Source organism: Bos indicus, chromosome 13 (assembly GCF_029378745.1).
Source record: "Bos indicus isolate NIAB-ARS_2022 breed Sahiwal x Tharparkar chromosome 13, NIAB-ARS_B.indTharparkar_mat_pri_1.0, whole genome shotgun sequence".
Taxonomy (NCBI): Eukaryota; Metazoa; Chordata; class Mammalia; order Artiodactyla; family Bovidae; genus Bos; species Bos indicus.
This window is the reverse complement of record NC_091772.1, coordinates 73493442-73520710: the sequence shown is the minus strand read 5'-3', so window position 1 is coordinate 73520710 and position 27269 is coordinate 73493442. Positions and strand designations below refer to the sequence as shown.

General features: G+C 41.9%; 1 protein-coding gene across 2 annotated transcripts; it reads right to left on the bottom strand.

Annotated features, from left to right (window-relative positions):
• On the bottom strand, positions 1–26402 carry LOC139186596 (elafin-like). 2 transcript variants are annotated; one of them, XM_070801742.1, is made up of 3 exons: positions 26237–26402; positions 25088–25381; positions 1–167 (listed from the first exon to the last, which is right to left on the bottom strand). In XM_070801742.1, the coding sequence occupies exons 1-2, from the start codon at positions 26331–26333 to the stop codon at positions 25089–25091; spliced, it is 390 nt and encodes a 129-aa protein (XP_070657843.1). In that variant the 5' UTR covers positions 26334–26402; the 3' UTR covers positions 1–167; position 25088. The 2 variants fall into 2 exon arrangements, with proteins under 2 accessions (XP_070657843.1, XP_070657844.1); XM_070801743.1 differs by lacking the exons at positions 25088–25381; positions 26237–26402 and adding exons at positions 402–695; positions 1557–1721.
• Positions 26403–27269: the final 867 nt, after the last annotated feature.

Genomic DNA, 27269 nt, shown 5'->3' with positions numbered 1-27269 from the left:
GAGTTGAAAGCAGTCTTTTATTGGAAAGTCCATGAGGGAGGCAGTCCATGCTCAAGCTTGGGCCTCCCAGATGAGAGGAAGAAGGGGCAGTGTGGGAGAGGGTCGTGCTACAGGCACCGGGGCCTGCATTGCTGGGGACTTCACAGGTGCACAAGCACAGACTCTACCTGGTAGAAGAAAAGAGAATCGGAAACGTGAGTCAGCAGGTGAGAGACTCAGAGGCAGTGGGAGGCAGGACCACGTCCACATGCCATCCTTCTCAGGACCCCAGTTGTAGCCCCTGAGACCCCTCAGTCTCTCCTTCACCTCCCGTGTCCTCTCCCCACTAGCCTAGAATTGCCCTCCGCCAGTCGGCCTCTCTGCGCCCTCACGGTCCTCCTTTCCCTCCACCCATTTCTCACCTCACCAGGGATTCATACAGGTCTTCCCACAAAAGCCTTTACAGCACTTCTTGGCCCCTGGGCAATGAAAATCGCTCAGACACTGGTTAGGGGGATTCCACAAGTTGCAGTGGATCCGAACCCTGGGGCAGAATCCACGCTTGAATGGAAGTCTGGCTCGGTCTTGTGCTACGACTACATCTTGTCCTTTGACTGGGTCTTGACCTTTCACTGGATCTTGTTCTTTGTCAGCAGATTGACCATTGACTGGACCCTTTCCGTTGAATACAACATTTCCTTGACCTTTTGGACTACCTGTTGAAAGGAATATCCCCACATTTAGACCAATGTGTCTGCTTCAACTATCTAGTCTTTCCTCCAGGTCCAGCCACTGCTCACTGTGGTGTCCCTTAAGCTGAGGGACACTGAGACAGAGAAGGCTCACCAGGGCTAGCTGGGGTCTGCACTCTAGGATGGCTGTTCTCTGGGCTTTGGGAAAAAGCTCCATAGGACCAGGTTTCCTTTGGGTGTCCATTTCTTCCCCTCACCCTCCATTCTGGGACTTGGGGTCCTCATGAGGATATGCCAGGGAGGAGTGACTTTCAGGAGATGAGGATACATTGTCATTTTTGAGGAAACTTGGTGGAAGGACAAGGAGCTTTGAGACATATGCCAGGAGACCTGAGCTCCATCCTGCTCTGGAGATTGTCCTGACAATTCCTCACCTCGCTCTAGGTCTCAGTGTCCTGCTTTGGAAAACAGAGGTCTTCAGACTCCATGATTTCTGAGGCCCTGTTAGTTCTTAACCTCCTCTTATAGGAGTGATGTGCTTTGTTGGGACAGGCAGGCAGGGAAGAGACCCCCCCCCCCACACCCAGGGCCCAGATTCCTGGTGCTCCTTACTTCATTGCATGTTCTGTCCAAGTATCCATGCTTGAGACCAAGGTCATGTTACAACACTCCTTCCACAAACAGCCCTGATTTCTCAGTCTTGGGGCAGAATGCACATGGAGTCTAGTGGACAATTTCCTACTTCTCTGGATACACTCAAAACCTTCTGTCCAGGTGGAAGAGTGGGCTCCAGCTCTGCATGCTGCCCCTTGTCAAGACCCAGGCTGCCCCCAACATCTTCTCCTCAACCCAAGCCAGCCCCACCCAGGCCACTCATCCACTCACCTGTTACGACAGCTGCCTGTGCCACCAGAGTCCCAAGGACGAGAAGGACCACCACCTGGACCAAGAAGCTTGTAGTCTTCATGTTGTCAGGAAGGCATATAGCTGAGAGCTGAAGCTAAGCCTAGTTTTATGCAGCTCCAGGTTGGCCTGGTTCCAAGGGTGGGTCTGTGGTTTCACAAAGGATAAGACTTACTTTTTCTTAGTTCTACCAGGAAATATCCACCCCTATCCTGAGAGGGACCTTGGGCCCTCCCCCAGGGATTATCCACAGGGAGAAATGGTGATTGTTACATCATTTCTAATAGCACCAAGAGCTATCTCACATTCTCACAAAGAAGTAGGGCTGGCTGGTCTGTAGGCACCATCATGACCAAATTCTTTATACTTAAAAGAGTATGAAGGCCAAAGGAGAGAGAGGAATCACCCACAGTCATTCAACAAATCAGTGGTAGGGCCGGTGTACTGTTTTCATAGCCAAGCTGTTTTCCCCGCTACTCCCTGGCTCCTGCAAGCCCCAGCCAGACCTACCCTAACAATTTATTCTTCCCAGCATCATACTAGGCTTTTCTTTCATTCTCCCCCTGATCCCAAGAAAACATCTCAAAGGCAAATTTGCCCTGAACGTTTAATGACTAATCATTATACTTTGCTATTTCACAGGCAGTCCCTGAAGTGGACCAAGAAAGTAATAGGGAAGGTGGCATTCGACATCTGGAGTGGTGTGACGCTCTTGAAATCTCAGTAAGAAGAGAGGGAACACCTGTAAAATAAAAGGAAGAAAGTAGAAATCATCTGTAAGGTGGATATCTACAGTGCATACATCCAACATGGCTTCTGCCTTTTTAGAACAGCCCCCCTGTTTCTTCCGAAGAACTCCTGGTTCTTTGCACCATCAACTTAGGAATCTAATGGGAAGTTTTGATCATGAAAGCCTGACACCCAGTCACAGATCAGGGTGTGTGTGTGTGTGTGTGTGTATGCGTGTGTGTGGTCTATTGATATCCTTCATTTAAATGGACACTAAGGGGAAGTCCCTCCTTCTGGTAAAGGTAGGAGAGATGAGCCTGAAAACTTCTGAAGCTATGGTTTCAGTCTGGGAGAAGGGAACTTTTTTGAGAAAAATAAATCTAATTCAATTAGAAAAGCAGAGAAATGATGGTAAGAGAGGCTTCAGACGGGACCAGTCAGCCCTTCATTCCCCTTTATCTTGAGAGCAGTTCTTCCCACACCTTTCCCATAGTTCGGTTATGACCCAATAAACTGCCTGAGCTAGTCTGAGTAGGTATTTGTCATTATTGTCCAAGTTCAGAGTAAAAAAAATGAATACCCAGAAGTTAGGTATTGTCAGGGACAGAAACTGAAGTGTGGAAATAACAGTTGAGTTCTGGAGAAGGAAATGGCAACCCACTCCAGTACTCTTGCCTGGAGAATCCCATGGAGGGAGGAGCCTGGTAGGCTGCAGTCCATGGGGTCGCAAAGAGTCGGACACAACTGAGCGACTTCACTTCACTTCACTTCTGCCTCCACACACTTGCAGATAACAAGGCCCATAAGCAAGATAACCACAGCTGATTAAATTAGCAGGCTGTCCATCCTCAGCCTTGCCAACAGCCATGTTAGGGCCCAGCAGGAAAAGCTAGGTTAAGCGAAACCAATCATTGTTACTCTCCAAAATATGAGTGGAAAAGTACTTGGAAAATAAAGCAGTTAGCCGTAGGAAGTGAAGCTCAGACAGCACAGAAAACAAAGGTATTAAGTACCTTCATGACCATGAAGAAGAAAGGAACCTAAATGCATGAGCAAGCCAAAAGTATCAATAAAGGAAACTATACAAAAAAGATACACAAAGCAAAGGAAAAGAATACCCCTGGAGGTAAAGTCAACACAAGTGGACCCAGAGAGAGACAGGTATGTGAGAAATGGCTGAATGTAGTTGCAGAGAAGTCTGTATCTGAGGGAAAACAATGATATACTCTCCAGGTTCCTATGCAGACAGGTATAGCAATGTAACAAAGTTCTGGTCAATTAAATATAATGAGAAAGTCCCAAAAGTCTTTTATGAGGGAGCTACACTCTTCTGCCTTTTCTCCATCCTGCTGCCTACAATATAGTAGTGATGGCAGGAGCTATGGCAACAGTTCTGAACCATAAGCTTAAGAGTCCACACAGTGGACAGAAGCATCTTGGGGACCTAATGATTTCTGGACTTACCTGCCTGAGAAAAATATAAACATTTATCTTGTCAAAAAAAAAAACCAAAAAAACAAAAAACAGTTGAGTTCTGAGTGAGACAGGGAGGAAAGCAAACTAAGTATTTTATAGTCAAACAGTTTAAATCTCCATCCTTTGTTTCTTGGGACTCAGACCTCATCGTGCCCACCAGTGCTGCTGAAACATTAAGGAGCTATAACAAATACAAGATGTTGGAGTTGGCAGGCTACTTAAAAAAAGAAAAAGCTCCTCACAAAATAAATTATGCAAACAAAAACGTGTGTAGAACTGATACTCCTTAAAGAATTAAAACATTAAAATGGCAGCCTGCACTCACGTACCAAGAACAAAAAGAGAGTATTTCTAGTATATATGCCGTATCAACATTTATTCCTCGCCAGTTTCTTACCTGTCCATCTTCCACACAGGTAACCACTTTCTTGGATTTTCTAATTTTCTGTTAACTCAAGCATCTGGCTCATTTCTCACTGGGTTGTCTACCTTTTCCTCATTGTTTTGTAGAGAGAAGAAACTGTCACACGTTACTAGTAAGACTGTATATTCATGCAACCTGTTTGAAAATACATTTGGCATAGCTAGTAAAATTAAACATGAGCAAAATCTTTTCGATTTTTACCAATCTGATGAGTGAGAAGTGATGCACTGCTGAAGGTTTTAGTTAGCATCTTTCTCAGTTCAGTTTAGTTCAGTCACTCAGTCATGTCCTACTCTTGGCAACCCCATGGCCTGCAGCATGCCAGGCTTCCCTGTCCTTCACCAACTCCCGGAGCTTGCTCAAACTCATGTCCATTGAGTCAGTGATGCCATCCAACCATCTCATCCTCCATTATCCCCTTCTCCTCCTGTCTTCATTCTTTCCCAGAATTAGGGTCTTTTCCAATGAGTCAGTTCTTTGCATCAGGTGGCCAAAGTATTGGAGATTCAGCTTCAGCATCAATCTTTACAATGAATATTCAGGACTGATTTCCTTTCAGATTGACTAGTTTGATCTCCTTGCAGTCTAAGGAGTCTTCTCCAAGAGTCTTCTCCAGCACCACAGTTCAAAAGCATCAATTCTTCAGGGCTCAGCTTTCTTTATAGTCCAGCTCGCATATCCATACATGACTACTGGAAAAACCATAGCTTTGACTAGAAAGACTTTTGTCAGCAAAGGAATGTCTCTGCTTTTTAGTATGCTGTCTAGGTTGGTCATAGCTTTTCTTCCCAGGAGCAAGTGTCTTTTAATTTCATGGCTGCAGTCACCATCTGAAGTGATTTTAGAGCTCAAGAAAATAAAGGAGTACTTCAAGGCTGTATATTGTCACCCTGATTATTTAACTTATATGCAGAGCACATCATGTGAAATGCTGGGCTGGATGAAGCACAAGCTGGAATCAAGATTGCCAGGAGAAATATCAACAACCTCACATACGTAGATGACACCTCCCTTATGGCAGAAAGTAAAGAGGAACTAAAGGGCCTCTTGATGAAAGTGAAAGAGGAGAGTGAAAAAGCTGGCTTAAAACTCAAGAGTCAAGAAACTAAGATTATGGCATCCGGTCCCATCACTTCATGGCAAGTAGACGGGGAAACAATGGAAAGAGTGAGAGACTTTAGCATTTCTCCATCATGAATTATTTCAAGCATTTTTCATATCTTAAAAGCTACTTATATTTCTTTATCTGAAAACATTATTTCTTTTGCTCATTTTCCTATATATTCTTTAGCTTTTTTCTTGTCAATTTCTAGCACTCCTTACATATTATAGAGAAAGGTCTTTATCTGTGATATGGTTTGTAAGTAAAAATTTTAACTCATTCTTAAACCTGCTCAAAATAGCTCAGGGTGGCACTCTTTTCTCCTGTTCTCTAGATAATGCCTGCTGTTGTTCGATTCTTTCTGCTCTGGACTTATGCATTTCTGCTTCATGATATCCTTAAACTGGTGAAATTGTTTCATTAATTTTTTCAATTCACGTGACAAAAAAAACTAAATGCTACAAAAGGATCATAGAAAAAGTAACTTTCTAAACTGTAACTGACACAAGAAAAAGTAGAAAACCATTGCAAAGATGGAAACAATGGTCAACAATATTTGACCAAAGAAAAGCTCCATGATAAGACCTCTTCGTAAGCATATTCTATAAGGCAAACAAGGAACAAATAATTCTAATATGACATAATTAGAAAATAAGAAACAAGGAATAACTAACTCTAATATGACATAAACAGAAAATAAACAACTCCCAGCATGTCATATGAAGTAAACATAATCTTGATAGCAGAGCTTAATAAGGACTCATGTCAATTATATGTCAATAAAGCTGTTTACAAATAAAATTATCAACAAGGATTCTATGAAAAAGGAAGATTTTAAGTAAATCTTATTCATAGAACATAGATTCATGAACACAAAAATCAACTATGTTCATAAAATTTCAAACAGATCTACAGATAATTGTTAGAATCAATGAGAATTTATCACAACAGATGCATACAAAGGAAATATACAAAACTCAATGGTACTACATAAATCAACAACACAAATCAGCAAATGAAATTTCAATAATTTTTTAGTTCAGTTCAGTTCAGTCACTCAGTCGTGCCCAACTCTTTGCAACCCCATGAATCGCAGCACACCAGGCCTCCCTGTGCATCACCAACTCCTGGAGTTCACCTAAACTCATGTGCATCGAGTCGGTGATGCCATCCAGCCATCTCATCCTCTGTCATCCCCTTCTCCTCCTGCCCCCAATGCCTCCCAGCATCAGGGTCTTTTCCAATGAGTCAACTCTTCGCCTGAGATGGCCAAAGTATTGGAATTTCAGCCTCAGCATCAGTCCTTCCAATGAACACCCAGGACTGGTCTCCTTTAGGATGGACTGGTTGGATCTCCTTGCAGTCCAAGGGACTCTCAAGAGTCTTCTCCAACACCACAGTTCAAAAGCACCAATTCTTTGGTGCTCCAAAGCTTTCTTCACAGTCCAACTCTCATATCCATACATGACCACTGGAAAAACCATAGCCTTGACTAGACAGACCTTTGTTGGCAAAGTAATATCTCTGCTTTTTAATATGCTATCAATAATTTGTATAATCATATAAAACATGAAGAGCTTATAAATACACATAATAGGTTTTGTGCAGAAACGCTACAAAGAAAATTATAAAACTTTAGTGACAGACATTTTTTAATACCCCTAAATCAAATGTATATGATGTTCATGGATTGGAAGACTCAATATGATAAGCATGCCAATTCTCTTCAAATTGATTTTCAGTCTCAAGGCAATCAAACCCCCAGAAAAGTTTTTGCAAAAGTAAACCAAGAGAAATTTAGCAATGCAATTCTGAAATGCATACAAAAAATGCAAAAGGCACGATAGCCAAAATACTCTTGAAGAAGAATAATTTAATAAGACTTGATATAAGAGATATCAAGTTTTATTTTAAAGCTGTAATAATTATGATAAAGTGGTATTACAACAACCATAGACAGATACACAAATGAAAAAAAATAGAGCCACCAGAGAGATGACTTGCGCATAATGAGAGTATGTTTCTAACTTGGTTATAGTAAACAAATATCACTACTGTCATATTAAGTAGGCTGCACATCATAATATTAATATACATTCCCTAAGTGGTTGAAGATCCAACCAGCCCATTCTAAAGGAGATGAATCCTGGGTGTTCTTTGGAAGGAATGATGCTAAAGCTGAAACTCCAGTACTTTGGCCACCTCATGTGAAGAGTTGACTCACTGGAAAGGACTCTGATGCTGGGAAGGACTGGGGGCAGGAGGAAAAGGGGATGACAGAGGATGAGATGGCTGATGGCATCACCGACTTGATGGACATGAGTTTGAGTGAACTCCGGGAGATGGTGATGGACAGGGAGGCCTGGCGTGCTAGGATTCATGGGGTCGCAAAGAGTCGGATACGACTGAGCAACTGAACTGAACTGAACTGAAGTGGTTGAAGGAGGATACAGGTTAAGAAGGCAGGATAGAAGGAAGGAGAAGAAAAATAAATAAATAAATGTTGCTTTACCAAAAAACTCATCATGTCTGATGGGATCCTGTTACATTTATTAATATATTACCAAGAAATGAATATCACTAGATCTCTGTTTACTGACTTCCAGTGATGTCCATGCAATCCTACCAACAGAAAAAAAAGTTGGAGAGTACTATACGGGTTTTGATAATATTCCAGTTGAACATAGAACTCCTGTATATGAAAATACTTGTGTGTGAAAAAGGAAAAGTGTTTGAAGGAATAGCCACTGCTGTGAATACTGGTTACATGATGATGATGGGAGGGAAAAGAGGAAAAGCACGAGTAGCTCTGCCTTTATCCATATCAGTTTCTAATTTTTTTCTTGTTACAGCTGTCGATGAAAGTTCAATTAACAATTAAGAAGAAAGAGTCTGAACCAGACTGAGGATTATAACCCAGAAGAGAGACTCTCAGAAAGCTCTAAGAAACTGTTCCGCCAGGTGCAAGTTGAAGGCACAGGCATACAAGTTTTTGAGACAAAGGATCACACATCAAAATGACATAGTGATATTTTATACAAAGTTCACCAAGGACCATAGTGCCAGTAAGCAGGCATAAAGAGAGAAGGAAGTTCGTGATCCCCCACAGAGTTGGGGAAGAATGCTATCCTTTTAAGAAATTATATTGCTATTGTCAGAAGAAAGGAGGAAATGTTATTTTTAAGGTCAAGCAGACACTCCTGTCTTCGAGGAAGTTTGTTTAATATGTAATGCAAGCTTACACTACACATTAGGGAGGAAGGGAAGAGGCCCAAATGGATGCAGAGAGAGAATTTTGTGTTTAATTTTTTCTTATCCTGCCTGGAAATAAGGATTTTATTTCATCACAGCAAAAATCACTACTCTTATGATCCGAACATATCAAATAAAGAAAATTAAAATTCGTAATTTGTTGTTGTTGTTTGTTGCTAAGTCATGTCCAACTCTTTTGCAACCTCATGGACTGTAGCCCCCCAGGCTCCTCTGTCCATGGGATTTCTCAGGTAAGAATACTGGGGAGGGTTGCCATTTCCTTCTCCAGGGGATCTTCCTGACCCAGTGATCAAACTCACATCTCCTGCATTGGCAGGCAGATTCTTTACCACTGAGCTACCAAAATTCATTATAGGTTAGAATAAAGCACTCAAGTAATCACGTGAGTGGAGAAAACAGGGTAATTGAGAGTTGCATCTAAAGAAATGATTATATACACATATAATCATTGTAAGTGTTACAAAGGGATGTATAAAATATGTCATAATGTAAAAGTAAAACAGTGCATGAATCAGAGGCAGTCAAAAGAAACACCTAGGTAGTTCAAGCAGAAAAGGAATTTCAGCTATTGTATGAGCACATCTCATTGTAAGAACCCGAATCACCCGTGAAATCCTGGATATGAAGGAGTCTGGGGAAAGATAGGCATTTGATTTACAACCCCTGCAGGAAGGCAGTCTGGGAGCAGCTGAAATGCATGTAGATGGAGACTCTGCACAGTACCTGCCATACCCCAGCTCCCTCCCATACTGACACTTCCAATTAGAAAATATTCACCTCTCAGAAAGCAAAGTGCCCACCTAGAGTGGGAGCTGAAGTGAGTGGGTCTGAGAATAAGCAAGGCAGGACACAAGTGCTGGGAGATATGAATAAAATAAATAGAGAAGAATACAGGTTATTTATGAGAGCGGTTGTTACCTAGCAATGCTGGAGTAATATCTCATAGTGGCCAGGGCTGATGGTGGGAGCCCTCTTTCAACAAGTACCTAAGAAAGAGAAGTCCACCTATGTATTAGGAAAACTGCAACAGAGGAGGGAGCCCTTGAGCTAAATTAAGAAACCTATTACTTCCAACCCTTCCCACTCAAATAAGATACTCCTTTCAAAAGATAGTCCATGACTCTGATTTTAAAATCAGAAAGAAATTTGGAAATCATATAAGCTGTATAAAGAGACTCCTTTTTAAAAAAACAGAAATGAGAAGCAAACCTTAAAAGCATTTGAAAGAGGAGTTTTAAAATCCCCAGTAAAATGTCACCACAAAGCTGAGAAAAAAATTATAATCCAAAATAGATTTTTAAAACTAGTGAAGCAAATTAAAGGTATGAGGAGAAGTGAAAGTCGCTCAGCCATGTCCAACTCCGCTACCCCATGGATTTGTAACTGAACTGAGGCTTCTCTGTCCATGGAATTCTCCAGGCAAAAATACTGGAGTAGGTAGCCGTTCCCTTCTCCAGGGGATCTTCCAAGCTGAGGGAATGAACCCAGGTCTCCCACACTAAAGGCAGATTCTTTACTGTCTGAGCCACCAGGGAAGCCCAGAGGTATGAGGAATCATCATAAGACAGAAATATAGAAACCCAAAAAGAGATAGCAAAGTAACAGGAAGATGTGAAATAGAATCTGATGGAGAGAGAGAAATTGAAGAAAAGAAGAAAAATATTTCATAAATAAGGACTAAGTAAAGTAAGGAAGAAAAAGGGAACCATAAGAAAAGCATATGACATAAAAATAAAAACAACAAAAGAAGTAGCTTAAAAACAGAGTCTTAAATATTAAAAAGTCAGTGAAGATCCACCAGACACAAAAATCAAGTCCTACCATGAAGAAAACCAAGTCAACAAAACAGAAGAATTATTTAAAACAATAATTGAGGAAAATATTTCTGAAATAAAAGATTTGAGTCTACAATTAAAAGCTCACATTATAGTAAACACAAGATGAATGCAAGTAAATATTGTGGTCTTTCAAGATAAAAACAGAAGTCTTCAGGAGGCCAACACCCCCCGTCCAACTAAAAAAGAAACAAAACCTTAAAAAATCAGGTTGTAAGATCGCAATACTCAATGCCAGAAAATAGTGAAGCAAAACTTAGATACTCTATGGAAGAAAATATGCACTGAGGATTTTTGTACAACTAATTTGTCCTTGACCTAAATATATTTCTAAATGTGCAAGAACTCAAGAAATATTGTTTCTTTTCATTTTTTTTTTGAACTGAACTGAGGTTCTTTATTTATTTATTTATTATTTTATTTTTAAACTTTACAATATTGTATTAGTTTTGCCAAACATCGAAATGAATCCGCCACAGGTATACCTGGGCTCCCCATCCTGAACCCTCCTCCCTCCTCTCTCCCCATACCCTCCCTCTGTGTCGTCCCAGTGCACCAGCCCCAAGCATCCAGTATCGTGCATCGAACCTGGACTGGCGACTTGTTTCATACATGATATTATACATGTTTCAATGCCATTCTCCCAAATCTCCCCACCCTCTCCCTCTCCCACAGAGTCCATAAGACTGATCTATACATCAGTGTCTCTTTTGCTGTCTCGTACACAGGGTTATTGTTACCATCTTTCTAAATTCCATATATATGTGTTAGTATACTGTATTGGTGTTTTTCTTTCTGGCTTACTTCACTCTGTATAATAGGTTCCAGTTTCATCCACCTCATTAGAACTGATTCAAATGTATTCTTTTTAATGGCTGAGTAATACTCCATTGTGTATGTGTACCACAGCTTTCTTATCCATTCATCTGCTGGTGGGCATCTAGGTTGCTTCCATGTCCTGGCTATTATAAACAGTGCTGCGATGAACATTGGGGTACACGTGTCTCTTTCCCTTCTGGTTTCCTCAGTGTGTATGCCCAGCAGTGGGATTGCTGGATCATAAGGCAGTTCTATTTCCAGTTTTTTAAGGAATCTCCACACTGTTCTCCATAGTGGCTGTACTAGTTTGCATTCCCACCAACAGTGTAAGAGGGTTCCCTTTTCTCCACACCCTCTCCAGCATTTATGGCTTGTAGACTTTTGGATTGCAGCCATTCTGACTGGCGTGAAATGATACCTCATAGTGGTTTTGATTTGCATTTCTCTGATAATGAGTGATGTTGAGCACCTTTTTATGCGTTTGTTAGCCATCTGTATGTCTTCTTTGGAGAAATGTCTATTTAGTTCTTTGGCCCATTTTTTGATTGGGTCATTTATTTTTCTGGAATTGAGCTGGAGGAGTTGCTTGTATATTTTTGAGATTAGTTCTTTGTCAGTTGCTTCATTTGCTATTATTTTCTCCCATTCTGAAGGCTGCCTTTTCACCTTGCTAATAGTTTCCTTTGTTGTGCAGAAGCTTTTAAGTTTAATTAGGTCCCATTTGTTTATTTTTGCTTTTATTTCCAATATTCTGGGAGGTGGGTCATAGAGGATCCTGCTGTGATGTATGTCGGAGAGTGTTTTGCCTATGTTCTCCTCTAGGAGTTTTATAGTTTCTGGTCTTACGTTGAGATCTTTAATCCATTTTGAGTTTATTTTTGTGTATGGTGTTAGAAAGTATTCTAGTTTCATTCTTTTACAAGAGGTTGACCAGTTTTCCCAGCACCACTTGTTAAAGAGATTGTCTTTAATCCATTGTATATTCTTGCCTCCTTTGTCAAAGATAAGGTGTCCATATGTGCGTGGATTTATCTCTGGGCTTTCTATTTTGTTCCATTGATCAATATTTCTGTCTTTGTGCCAGTACCATACTGTCTTGATAACTGTGGCTTTGTAATAGAGCCTGAAGTCAGGTAGGTTGATTTCTCCAGTTCCCTTCTTCTTTCTCAAGATAGCTTTGGCTATTCGAGGTTTTTTGTATTTCCATACAAATTGTGAAATTATTTGTTCTAGCTCTGTGAAGAATACCGTTGGTAACTTGATGGGGATTGCATTGAATCTATAAATTGCTTTGGGTAGTATACTCATTTTCACTATATTGATTCTTCCAATCCATGAACATGGTATATTTCTCCATCTATTAGTGTCCTCTTTGATTTCTTTCACCAGTGTTTTATAGTTTTCTATATATAGGTCTTTAGTTTCTTTAGGTAGATATATTCCTAAGTATTTTATTCTTTCCGTTGCAATGGTGAATGGAATTGTTTCCTTAATTTCTCTTTCAGTTTTCTCATTATTAGTGTATAGGAATGCAAGGGATTTCTGTGTGTTGATTTTATATCCTGCAACTTTACTATAATCATTGATTAGTTCTAGTAATTTTCTGGTGGAGTCTTTAGGGTTTTCTATGTAGAGGATCATGTCATCTGCAAATAGTGAGAGTTTTACTTCTTCTTTTCCAATTTGGATTCCTTTTATTTCTTTTTCTGCTCTGATTGCTGTGGCCAAAACTTCCAAAACTATGTTGAATAGTAATGGTGAAAGTGGGCACCCTTGTCTTGTTCCTGACTTTAGAGGAAATGCTTTCAATTTTTCACCATTGAGGATAATGTTTGCTGTGGGTTTGTCATATATAGCTTTTATTATGTTGAGGTATATTCCTTCTATTCCTGCTTTCTGGATAGTTCTTATCATAAATGGATGTTGAATTTTGTCAAAGGCTTTCTCTGCATCTATTGAAATAATCATATGGTTTTTATTTTTTAATTTGTTAATGTGGTGTATTACATTGATTGATTTGCGGATATTGAAGAATCCTTGCATCCCTGGGATAAAGCCCACTTGGTCATGGTGTATGATCTTTTTAATGTGTTGTTGGATTCTGATTGCTAGAATTTTGTTAAGGATTTTTGCATCTATGTTCATCAGTGATATTGGCCTGTAGTTTTCTTTTTTTGTGGGATCTTTGTCAGGTTTTGGTATTAGGGTGATGGTGGCCTCATAGAATGAATTTGGAAGTTTACCTTCCTCTGCAATTTTCTGGAAGAGTTTGAGGAGGATAGGTGTTAGCTGTTCTCTAAATTTTTGGTAGAATTCAGCTGTGAAGCCATCTGGACCTGGGCTTTTGTTTGCTGGAAGATTTTTGATTACAGTTTCAATTTCTGTGCTTGTGATGGGTCTGTTAAGATTTTCTATTTCTTCGTGGTCGAGTTTTGGAAAGTTGTACTTTTCTAAGAATTTGTCCATTTCTTCCACGTTGTCCATTTTATTGGCATATAATTGTTGATAGTAGTCTCTTATGATCCTTTGTATTTCTGTGTTGTCTGTTGTGATCTCTCCATTTTCATTTCTAATTTTATTGATTTGATTTTTCTCCCTTTGTTTCTTGATGAGTCCGGCTAATGGTTTGTCGATTTTATTTATCCTTTCAAAGAACCAGCTTATGGCTTTGTTGATTTTTGCTATAGTCTCTTTTGTTTCTTTTGCATTTATTTCTGCCCTAATTTTTAAGATTTCTTTCCTTCTACTAACCCTGGGGTTCTTCATTTCTTCCTTTTCTAGTTGCTTTAGGTGTAGGGTTAGGTTATTTATTTGACTTTTTTCTTGTTTCTTGAGGTATGCCTGTATTGCTATGAACTTTCCCCTTAGGACTGCTTTTAAAGTGTCCCATAGGTTTTGGGTTGTTGTGTTTTCATTTTCATTCGTTTCTATGCAAATTTTGATTTCTTTTTTTATTTCTTATGTGATTTGTTGGTTATTCAGCAGCGTGTTGTTCAGCCTCCATATGTTGGAATTTTTAATAGCTTTTCTCCTGTAATTGAGATCTAATCTTACTGCATTGTGGTCAGAAAAGATGCTTGGAATGATTTCTATTTTTTTGAATTTACCAAGGCTAGATTTATGGCCTAGGATGTGATCTATCCTGGAGAAGGTTCCATGTGCACTTGAGGAAAAGGTGAAATTCATTGTTTTGGGATGAAATGTCCTATAGATATCAATTAGGTCTAACTGGTCTATTGTATCATTTAAAGTTTGTGTTTCCTTGTTAATTTTCTGTTTAGTTGATCTATCCATAGGTGTGAGTGGGGTATTAAAGTCTCCCACTATTATTGTGTTATTGTTAATTTCTCCTTTCATATTTGTTAGCATTTGTCTTACATATTGCGGCGCTCTTGTGTTGGGTGCATATATATTTATAATTGTTATATCTTCTTCTTGGATTGATCCTTTGATCATTATGTAGTGACCATCTTTGTCTCTTTTCACAGCCTTTGTTTTAAAGTCTATTTTATCTGATATAAGTATTGCTACTCCTGCTTTCTTTTGGTCCCTATTTGCATGGAAAATGTTTTTTCAGCCCTTCACTTTCAGTCTGTATGTGTCCCCTGTTTTGAGGTGGGTCTCTTGTAGACAACATATGTAGGGGTCTTGTTTTTGTATCCATTCAGCCAGTCTTTGTCTTTTGGTTGGGGCATTCAACCCATTTACGTTTAAGGTAATTACTGATAAGTATGATCCCGTTGCCATTTACTTTATTGTTTTGGGTTCAATTTTATACACCGTTTTTGTGTTTCCTGTCTAGAGAATATCCTGTAGTATTTGTTGGAGAGCTGGTTTGATGGTGCTGAATTCTCTCAGCTTTTGCTTGTCTGAAAAGCTTTTGATTTCTCCTTCATCTTTGAATGAGATCCTTGCTGGGTACAATAATCTGGGCTGTAGGTTATTTTCTTTCATCACTTTAAGTATGTCTTGCCATTCCCTCCTGGCTTGAAGAATTTTTATTGAAAGATCAGCTGTTATCCTTATGGGAATTCCCTTGTGTGTTATTTGTTGTTTTTCCCTTGCTGCTTTTAATATTTGTTCTTTGTGTTTGATCTTTGTTAATTTGATTAATATGTGTCTTGGGGTGTTTCACCTTGGATTTATCCTGTTTGGGACTCTCTGGGTTTCTTGGACTTGGGTGATTATTTCCTTCCCCATTTTAGGGAAGTTTTCAACAATTATCTCTTCAAGTATTTTCTCATGGTCTTTCTTTTTGTCTTCTTCTTCTGGGACCCCTATGATTCGAATGTTGTAGCATTTAATATTGTCCTGGAGGTCTCTGAGATTGTCCTCATTTCTTTTAATTCGTTTTTCTTTTATCCTCTCTGATTCATTTATTTCTACCATTCTATCTTCTAATTCACTAATCCTATCTTCTGCCTCTGTTATTCTACTATTTGTTGCTTCCAGAGTGTTTTTAATTTCATTTATTGCATTATTCATTATATATTGACTCTCTTTTATTTCTTCTAGGTCCTTGTTAAACCTTTCTTGCATCTTCTCAATCTTTGTCTCCAGGCTATTTATCTGTGATTCCATTTTGATTTCAAGATTTTGGATCAATTTCACTATCATTATTCAGAATTCTTTATCAGGTAGATTCCCTATCTCTTCCTCATTTGTTTGGTTTGGTGGGCATTTATCCTGTTCCTTTATCTGCTGGGTATTCCTCTGTCTCTTCATCTTGTTTAAATTGCTGAGTTTGGGGTGTCCTTTCTGTATTCTGGCAGTTTGTGGAGTTCTCTTTATTGTGGCGTTTCCTCTCTCTGTGTGGGTTTGTACAGGTGGCTTGTCAAAGTTTCTTGGTTAGGGAAGCTTGTGTCGGTGTTCTGGTGGGTGGAGCTCTATTTCTTCTCTCTCTTTTCGAAGACTTGGGTTGCTTTTCTGGGTGCCTGATGTCCTCTGCCGGCATTCAGAAGTTGTTTTGTGGAATTTACTCGGCGTTTAAATGTTCTTTTGATGAATTTGTGGGGGAGAAAGTGTTCTCCCCGTCCTACTCCTCCGCCATCTTAGCTCCTCCCTGCGAAATATTGTTTCTGATAACTTTCCTGGGGAGTTTCCAAGAGACAAGATTTATTCAATCAAGAAACATTTGTGGGAATTAGCAACATGATTATAATTGAGTACTGAACATTTTCATTGTGGAATTAAGTCTGATGAAGGAGTAATAAATAGTATGTAAATGTGACCTATTGTGATAAAGTACAAATACCAAAACTTCTGTCAGATAGGAGGATGAGGGAGAGAGGTAGCTCAAAGAGTAAGTCCACTGACTGCTTTATATATAATAGCTTCAAGTCAAAGGATATTTAAAACACATAAGCTTCAACAAAATTAAAAACTTGTGCATCAAAGGATCCTAGCAGGATAGTGAGAAGATCCTGCTGAGAAGAAGAAACAAACCAGGTCTCTGATAAGGGCCTATGACCCAGACTATACAAAGATCTCTCACAACTCCACATTAAAAAGATGAACAACCCAATTTAAAAACGGGCAAAGAACTTAGACATTTCTCTGAAGATACACAAGTGGCCAGTGAGCACCAGGAAAAGATGCTCAACATCACTAGTCATTGCTGCTGCTAAGTCACTTCAGTCGTATCTGACTCTTTGCAACTCCACGGACTGTAGCCTGCCAGGCTCCTCCGTCCATGGAATTTTCCAGGCAAGAATACTGGAGTGGTTTGTCATTTCCTTCTCCAGTCATTAGTCATTAGGCACATGCAAATCAAAATCACAGGATACCACTTCATCCCCAATAGTATGACTATAAGAAAAAAAAAAATAATGGAAAATGACAAGCATCGACCAGGAGGTGAAGAAATTGGAACCCTTGTACATTGCTGGGGAGAAGGTAAAATGGTGCAAACTCTGTGGAAAACAGCCTGACTATGCCGGGAGCCGGCGAGAGGCACTCCACTCATGACAAAGGTCATGAGGAAGGAGGCTCGGCATACGCAAAGGCAGGATCGAGCCTCAGGAGTCCCCCTGGATATTCTCGAGCATCTACCCCCAAAAGCCAGAGTCTGCCTACTTTATTGCTTTGTGCTCTCACCTCTGACTTTACTGGGGGCTGTCCCCCACCACCATCTCGCTCTCTCTGACAAAGAGTTAACTTACAGCTCCAGTTAATAAGTTCCTGGGCATTAGGAGTGTTTAAATCTAAACCCCTCAGATAGCTCTCTAACTCGCCTGACAAGTTTACCCGGACTCCTACAGCTATGCATATGATTGTTTACAGTCTCTCAGCCTCGAGAGGCACGGGAAGCTTAAGATATTCAAATAGCTTAGAGCCTCTCAGAGAGTTAGAAACTGTCAGAATAAAACTAGTAAAAGATTTCATTGATGAGCCAATGCTTGCTGCCAAGTTTCCACATCCCCTGTATTGTATCCTTGAATGTGTATTAATTAATATAGTTGGTATGTAGAAAAAATAAGTAGTGGCCTTGGTGTTAGCAACTTTAGACCCTTAAGGTAATAAATTCTTTCCTTTGTTGTAAACCCACTGCACCTCTGCCCTATAGGAATGAAACTAACACCTTCGGAAGATGGCACCAAACCTTAAAATAATTACTCTTAGAGAAAATAAGTCTTACGGTTGACAAACCTTTGTCAAGAGTCATAAAATGTTAATAGGTCTTCTGGCCAGAAGATGATGTCAATCACCTAAACAATTTGTATACGATAAATTTGCAGGAAAGAAACCCTGGTTTTTGATAAGGATCAAAGACTGCTGACTTTGCACGATTTCACATCCCCTATTATCCTCTATGTGTAACTTAGGGTATAAAAGCCCCGGTTGAAAATAAAGCTACGGGCCTTGCTCACCAAAGCTTGGTCTCCCCATGTCATTCTTTCTTTTCACATTCCAGCTGAAGTTTCCATCTGGAGCGCGGATATCCTCTGCGACCATTTATTTGCCTGGGCTTCTAAGACCCACTTGAGAAGGTGTCTAAGGTGGGGCACCTTCTGCTATTCGAGAGGGCGCCTGCAGCCTCCGTGGTCACAGCTAACCTGGTGTCACAGGTTATATTGATTTTCCGCGTAAACCAAGCTACTCAGCCTCTTTTCTCCACTGAATTTTCCTACTGAGCTATCGTCATTCTATTACTCTTTATATCTTTGATGAATATTTAAATTAATCACCGACGCTGTCTCCCCTTCGAATACCCTGGATCAGCCGGGGCTGGTCTCCGGCATGACAGTTCCTCCGAAAGGTCAGCATAGAATTACCAGATGACTCAGCAATTCCACTCCCAGATGTATATGTAAAAGAACTGAAAACAGGAAGTTCTGGTCCATGACTGAGACATAGGAGGCTTCTCAACTCACCTCCACCCCTGGTCACACAAAGTTGACAGCTACAACACAAAGCCATTGAAAGAAATCCAGTAATGAGTTGAGCCAGTGCTACATATTGGGCAAGCAAGAAAATACTCACATTGGAGAGGGTCTTGGCACACCCTCAAGCCACGAAGAACAAAGAAAGTGGCTTGGACAATTAGAAGGGTTCGAGACACAACCAAGAGCTTGGGAGGATGGGACGATGAGGTTCCTCTCCTATATGTGGTCACGTGGTCAAAACTGGAAGATGTTGCTATTTTATCTAATGCCCAGCAGCCAGTACAGACTGTGGAGGAAAATGAAGTCTCCACACTGGGTCTTGCACATTTTCCCCACATCTGCAGGTAGCTCCCTACTGGGCACACCCACTTTCCCTGCAGGCTCCAACCCAGACCAGCGACCCTCAGCTCTGCTAGCCCTGCCATCTCACCTCATTATGTCCCAGGAATATCAGAAAGTGTTCTGCAACAGTTTACTGGGAGGTCCCTGCTCTTTAAGCATCTCTCCTGTTGGAATCTGGAGATTCAGCTCCACTGGCAGGTACTCCATCTGCCTGGTTGGCATAGTAACCTCCTTCCTGTGGTCTCTTTTGAGAAATAAATGATAAGGCAAAACACCCTGAGTCTCTGATATGTTAGAATAATTTAGTGGCATGAGCAGTGTCCTCACAGTTCAGTTCAGTTCAGTTCAGTTGCTCAGTCACGTCCGACTCTTTGCGATCCCATGGACTGCAGCATGCCAGGTTTCCCTGTCCATCACCAACTCCCAGAGTTTACCCAAACTCATGTCGATTGAGTCAGTGATGCCATCCAACCATCTCATCCTCTGTCATCCCCTTCTCCTCCTGTCCTCAATCTTTCTCAGCATCAGGCTCTTTTCACATGAGTCAGTTCTTTGTATCAGGTGGCAAAAGTATTGGAGTTTCAGCTTCAACATCAGTCCTTCTGATGAACACTCAGGACTGGTTTCCTTTAGGATGGACTGGTTGGATCTCCTTGCAGTCCAAGGGACTCTCAAGAGTCTTCTCCAACATCACAGTTCAAAAGCATCAATTTTTCAGTGCTCAGCTTTCTTTACGGTCCGACTCTCACATCCATACATGTCAACTGGAAAACTAGCTTTGACTAGATGGACCTTTGTTGGCAAAGTGATGTCTCTGCTTTTTAATATCCTCTCTTGGTTGGTCATAACTTTCCCTCCAAGGAGTAAGCGTCTTTTGATTTCATGGCTGCACTCAACATCTGCAGTGATTTTGGAGCCCCAAAAAATGAAGTCAGCCACTCTTTCCACTGTTTCCCCATCTATTTGCCATAATGGGACCGGATGCCATGATCTTCGTTTTCTGAATGTTGAGTTTTAAGCCAACTTTTTCACTCTCCTCTTTCACTTTCATCAAGGGGCTCTTTAGTTCCTCTTCACTTTCTGCCATAAGGGTGGTGTCATCTGCATATCTGAGGTTATTGATATTTCTCCCAGCAATCTTGATTCCTGCTTGTGCTTCGTTCAGCCCAGTGTTTCTCATGATGGACTCTGCATAGAAGTTATATAAGCAGGGTGAGCATATACAGCCTTGACATACTCCTTTTCCTATTTGGAACCAGTCTGTTGTTCCATGTCCAGTTCTAACTGTTGCTTCTGACCTGCATACAGATTTCTCAAGAGGTAGGTCAGGTGGTCTGGTATTCCCATCTCTTGAAGAATTTTCCACAATTTATTGTGATCCACATGGTCAAAGGCTTTGGCATAGTCAATAAAGCAGAAATAGATGTTTTTCTAGAACTCTTTTGCTTTTTCCATGATCCAGCGGGTGTTGGCAATTTGATCTCTGGTTCCTCTGCCTTTTCTAAAACCAACTTGAACTCCTGGAAGTTCACAGTTCACGTATTGCTGAAGCCTGGCTTGGAGAATTTTGAGCATTACTTTACTAGCATTGAGATGAGTGCAATTGTGCGGTAGTTTGAGCATTCTTTGGCATTGCCTTTCTTTGGGACTGGAATGAAAACTGACCTTTTCCAGTCCTGTGGCCACTGCTGAGTTTTCCAAATTTGCTGGCATATTGAGTGTAGCACTTTGACAGCATCATCTTTCAGGATTTGAAATAGCTCAACTGGAATTCCATCACCTCCACTAGCTTTGTTCATAGTGATGTTTTCTAAGGCCCACTTGACTTCACATTCCAGGATGTCTGGCTCTAGGTGAGTGATCACACCATTGTGATTATCTGGGTCCTGAAGACCTTTTTTGTACAGTTCCTCTGTGTATTCTTGCCACCTCTTCTTAATATCTTCTGCTTCTGTTAGGTCACTACCATTTCTGTCCTTTATCAAGCTCATTTTTGCATGAAATGTTCCCTTGGTATCTCTAATTTTCCTGAAGAGATCTCTACTACTACTACTACTACTACTAAGTCACTTCAGTCGTGTCCAACTTTGTGCAACCCCATAGACAGCAGCCCACCAGGGTTCCCCATCCCTGGGATTCTCCAGGCAAGAACACTGGAGTAGGTTGCCATTTCCTTCTCCAATGCACGAAAGTGAAAAGTGAAAGTGAAGTTGCTCAGTCGTATCCGACTCTTAACGACCCCACGGACTGCAGCCCACCAGGATCCTCCGTCCATGGGATTTTCCAGGCAAAAGTACTGGAGTGGGGTGCCATTGCCTTCTCTGGAAGAGATCTCTAGTCTTTCCCATTCTGTTGTTTTCCTCTATTTCTTTGCCTTGATCGCTGAGGAAGGCTTTCTTATCTCTTCTTGCTATTCTTTGGAACTCTGCATTCAGATGCTTATATCCTTCCTTTTCTCCTTTGCTTTTCACTTCTCTTCTTTTCACAGCTATTTGAAAGGCCTCCCCAGACAGCCATTTTGCTTTTTTGCATTTCTTTTCCATGGGGATGGTCTTGATCCTTATCTCCTGTACAATGTCACGAACCTCATTCCATACTTCATCAGGCACTCTATCAGATGTAGGCCCTTAAATCTATTTTTCACTTCCAGTGTGTAATTATAAGGGATTTGATTTAGGTCATGCCTGAATGGTCTAGTGGTTTTCCCTACTTTCTTCAATTTAAGTCTGAATTTGGTAATAAGGAGTTCATGATCTGAGCCACAGTCAGCTCCTGGTCTTGTTTTTGTTGACTGTACAGGGCTTCTCCATCTTTGGCTGCAAAGAATATAATCAATCTGATTTTGGTGTTGACCATCTGGTGATGTCCATGTGTAGAGTCTTCTCTTGTGTTGTTGGAAGAGGGTGTTTGCTATGACCAGTGCAATTTCTTGGCAAAACTCTATTAGTCTTTGCCCTGCTTCATTCCGTATTCCAAGGCCAAATTTGCCTGTTACTCCAGCTGTTTCTTGACTTCCTACGTTTGCATTCCAGTCCCCTATAATGAAAAGGACATCTTTTTTGGGTGTTAGTTCTAAAAGGTCTTGTAGGTCTTCATAGAACCATTCAACTTCAGCTTCTTCAGCATTACTGGTTGGGGCATAGACTTGGATTACTGTGATATTGAATGGTTTGCCTTGGAAATGAACAGAGATCATTGTGTTGTTTTTGAGATTGCATCCAAGTACTGCATTTCGGACTCTTTTGTTGACCATGATGGCTACTCCATTTCTTCTGAGGGATTCCTGTCCGCAGTAGTAGATGTAATGGTCATCTGAGTTAAATTCACCCACTCCAGTCCATTTTAGTTTGCTTATTCCTAGAATGTCAAGATTCACTCTTGCCATCTCTTGTTCGACCACTTCCAATTTGCCTTGATTCATGGACCTGATATTCCAGGTTCCTATGCAATATTGCTCTTTACAGCATCGGATCTTGCTTCTATCAGCAGTCACAGCCACAGCTGGGTATTGTTTTTGCTTTGGCTCCATCCCTTCATTCTTTCTGGAGTTATTTCTCCACTGATCTCCAGTAGCATATTGGGCACCTACTGACCTGGGCAGTTCCTCTTTCAGTACCCTATCATTTTGCCTTTTCATACTGTTCATGGGCTTCTCAAGGCAAGAATACTGAAGTGGTTTGCCATTCCCTTCTCCAGTGGACCACATTCTGTCAGATCTTTCCACCATAACTCGCCCAATGGAGTACTATTCAGCCATAAAAAAGAATGAAATAATGCCATCTGTAGCAACATGGGTGAACCTGGAGATTATCATACTCAATGAAGAGAGTCAGAAAGAGAAAGACAAATACTGTATGATATCACTTATAGGTGGAATCTAAAATGTGACAAAAATGACCTTATCTGTGAAACAGGAACAGACTCACAGACATAGAGAACAGACTTAGGGTTACAAGGGGGTGGCGGTGGGGAGGGAAGGATTGGGGTTTGGGATTAGTAGGTGCAAACTATAATATATAGAATGAATAAACAACAAGGCCCTCCTGTATAGCACAGGGCACTATATGCAGTATCCTGTGGTAAATCGTAATGGAAAAGCATGTGAAAAAGAGTCTGTGTGGATATGGGATAACTGAATCTCTTTGCTGTACAAAAGAAATGAACACAACATTGTAAATCAGTTATACTTCAATAAAAATTTTGAAAAACTAGGACTTATCATCATTTACTAGCTCTGTGTCTTTGGGTGATTAATGACGCTTTCATGACTTCAATCTTTTTGGTTTTTTTACTGTGCCGTGTGCCTTGCAGGACCTCAGTTCCCTGATCGAGGATCAAAGCCACACCCTCTGCACTGGAAGCACAGAGTCTGACCTATTGGATTGTCAGGGAAGTCCCATGGTTTCAATCTTGTAACAAAATTAAAGAGGTGTATATACCCATCTGACGGAGTTCTAATGAGAAATAAGACAATACTTATGACATGTTTAGTGCAGGATCTGGAAGAGACAAAACTCTAAGACAGAAACCATTCTTACCACCAGTGGTGTATTAGAGGTTTTTCAGGCCAGAAGTTTAGGCCCCGCTCTTGTCTGTGCTCCAAGATGCGTGGTCCAGTCCATCCCCTGGAGAATCAGAGGGGAACCCTGGCTCCTGGGCGGGTGTCTAAGGGACACTGGGCTCCTTGTTCTCTCACCCCCAACAAAGCCTCTGCTCCCCCCCTCTCCTCTAGCAGAGCCCAACATACACACACAAAGAAGAGATGTTTCAGCACCAGAATATCAGGGCTGAACTGACATTCATTACTATACTTCCAGAATAATTTCATCCAACTCCCCTCAAACTGAATAGACAAAACTGAGGCTCAGAGAGAGAAAGAGATTTATCTGCAGTCATCTAACAAGTTGGGAGGAGCCTAGAGCTAGAACTCAGGTCTCCTGACTTCCAAGTGGGGTGCCCATTGCATCCCAAAACTCCACCCACTTCTTCCTGGAGAACTCCATTGCACAAGGGCAGTGGGGCAGCTGAGCCAACAGCAAAGCCACGAGGTCATCCAATGTTACTGAACATACACCCTCCTGCTGTCTTCACTCCTCCAGTCTACTCTACCCCAACTTGTATGTCCCCAAAGAACTTTATTCAGCAATGACGCGGAAGGATAGATGTGTCTTGCCTCCTCACTCACATCTTGAAATAGAAAGCTGGGAGAGGACATTGCTTCACCCAAAGGAATTACATGTTACTGGAGGTCACCTCAGGCATGAACAGGTGAAATGCTTCATGAGCAGGGATTTCCTGGCATCTGTCTTTCTATCTTCTTGGAAGATACAGATTCATGGGAAACATTAGAGGAAGGGAAGGACGGAGTCAGAGGTTTAGCCAGGAGGGTTGGTTGGTCACACTGGCAGGGTTGAACATAGCCAGCTCAGAAGTGGAGGTCAGTGGGAAGTTTAGGGGTTTATTTCCCTGATCTGAGGCCAGAGGCCAGAGGCCAAATGTCTAGGTTTCCATTTCCTGGTGAAAGGAGGCTGTGGTTCTTGGGTTGATTTTTGGATTTCTACAGTGAACCCTAGGAATAGGCCTCTTGTTCCTGCCCCTGCTCTCCTTCACACCCCAAGAACATCTGCCATGGGTCCTGTTCCACTCTCCACGGGGGACAGGAAGTCCCAATCCCACACCCATCTCCCCGGAGTTCTAAGGGGACCAGAGGTCACAGGAACCAGAAACAAATGGAGTTGAAAGCAGTTTTTTATTGGAAAGTCCATGAGGGAGGCAGTCCATGCTCAAGCTTAGGCCTCCCGGATGAGAGGAAGAAGGGGCAGTGTGGGAGAGGGTCGTGCTACAGGCACCGGGGCCTGCATCCCTGGGGACTTCACGGTGCACAAGCACAGACTCTGGTAGAAGAAAAGAGAATCGGAAACGTGAGTCAGCAGGTGAGAGACTCAGAGGCCGTGGGAGGCAGGACCCCGTCCACATGCCATCCTTCTCAGGACCCCAGTTGTAGCCCCTGAGACCCCTCAGTCTCTCCATCACCTCCTGTGTCCTCTCCCCACTAGCTTAGAATTGCCCTCCGCCAGTCGGCCTCTCTGCCCCTTCACGGGCCTCCTTTCCCTCCACCCATTTCTCACCTCACCGGGGATTCATACAGGTCTTCCCACAAAAGCCTTCACAGCACTTCTTGGCCCCTGGGCAGTGAGCATCTCTCCAACACTGGTTAGGGGGATTCCACATGTTGCAGTGGATCCGAACCCTGGGGCATAAGCCACGCTTGAATGGAAGTCCGGCTCGGTCTTGTGCTACGACTACATCTTGTCCTTTGACTGGGTCTTGACCTTTCACTGGATCTTGTCCTTTGTCAGGAGATTGACCATTGACTGGACCCTTTCCGTTGAATACAACATTTCCTTGACCTTTCGGACTACCTGTTGAAAGGAATATCCCCACATTTAGACCAATGTGTCTGCTTCAACTATCTAGTCTTTCCTCCAGGTCCAGCCACTGCTCACTGCGGTGTCCCTTAAGCTGAGGGACACTGAGATAGAGAAGGCTCACCAGGGCTAGCTAGGGCCTGAACTCTCGGATGGCTGTTCCCTGGGCTTTGGGGAAAAGCTCCATAGGACCAGGTTTCCTTTGGGTGTCCATTTCTTCCCCTCACCCTCCATTCTGGGTCCTGGGGCCCTCATGAGGATATGCCAGGGAGGAGTGACTTTCAGGAGATGAGGACACATTGTCATCTTTGAGGAAACTTCGTGGAAGGACAAGGAGCTTGAAATACATGCCAGGAGACCTGAGCTCCATCCTGGCTCTGGAGATTGTCCTGACAATTCCTCACCTCGCTCTAGGTCTCAGTGTACTGCTTTGGAAAACAGAGGTCTTCAGATTCCATGATTTCTGAGGCCCTGTTAGTTCTTAACCTCCTCTTACAGGACTGATGTGCTTTGATGGGACAGGCAGGCAGGGAAGAGACCCCCACACTCCAGGCCCAGATTGCTGGGGATCCTCAATTCATTGCATGTTCTGTCCAAGTATCAATGCCTGAGACCAAGGTCATGTTACAACACTCTTTCCACAAACAGCCCTGATTTCTCAGTCCTGGGGCAGAATGCACATGGAGTCTAATGGACAATTTCCTACTTCTCTGGATACACTCAAAACCTTCTGTCCAGGCTGAAGATTGGGCCCCAGCTCTGCATGTTACCCCTTGTCAAGACCCAGGCTGCCCCCAACATCTTCTCCTCAACCCAAGTCAGCCCCACCCAGGCCACTCATCCACTCACCTGTTACGACAGCTGCCTGTGCCACCAGAGTCCCAAGGACGAGAAGGAGCACCACCTGGACCAAGAAGCTTGTAGTCTTCATGTTGTCAGGAGGCATATAGCTGAGAGCTGAAGCTAAGCCTAGTTTTATGCAGCTCCAGGTTGGCCTGGTGCCAAGGGTGGGTCTGTGGTATCAAAGGGATAAGACTTACTTTTTCTTAGTTCTGCCAGGAAATATCCTCCTCTATCATGAGAAGGACCTTGGGCCCTCCCCCAAGGATTATCCACAGGGAGAAATGGCGGCTGTTACATCATTTCTAATAGCTGCAAGAGTTATCTCACATTCTCACAAAGAAGTAAGGCTGGCTGGTCTGTAGGCACCATCATAACCAAATTCTTTATACTTAAAGACTATGAAGCCCAAAGGAGAGAGAGGAATCACCCACATTCATTCAACAAGTCAGTGGTAGGGCCCGGGTACTGTTTTCATAGTCACATAGTGGTGTGATGCTCTTGAAATCTCAGTAAGAAGAGAGGGAACACCTGTAAAATAAAAGGAAGAAAGTAGAAATCATCTATAAGGTGGATATCTACAGTGCATACATCCAACAAGACTTTCACCTTTTTAGAACAGGCCCCTTTTTTCTTCCGAAGAACTCCTGGTTCTTTGTACCATCAACTTAGGAATCTAATGGGAATTTTTGATCATGAAAGCCTGACACCCAGTCACAGATCAGGGTGTGTGTGTGTGTGTGTGGTCTATTGACATCCTTCATTTAAATGGACACTAAGGGGAAGTCCCTCCTTTTGGTAAAGGTAGGAGAGATGAGCCTGGAAACTTCTGAAGCTATGGTTTCAGTCTGGGAGAAGGGAACTTTTTGAGAAAAATAAATCTAATTCAATTAGAAAAGCAGAGAAATGATGGTAAGAGAGGCTTCAGAAGGGACCAGTCAGCCCTTCATTCCCCTTTATCTTGAGAGCAGTTCTTCTCACACCTTTCCCATAGTTCGGTTATGACCCAATAAACTGCCTAAGCTAGTCTGAGTTGGTATTT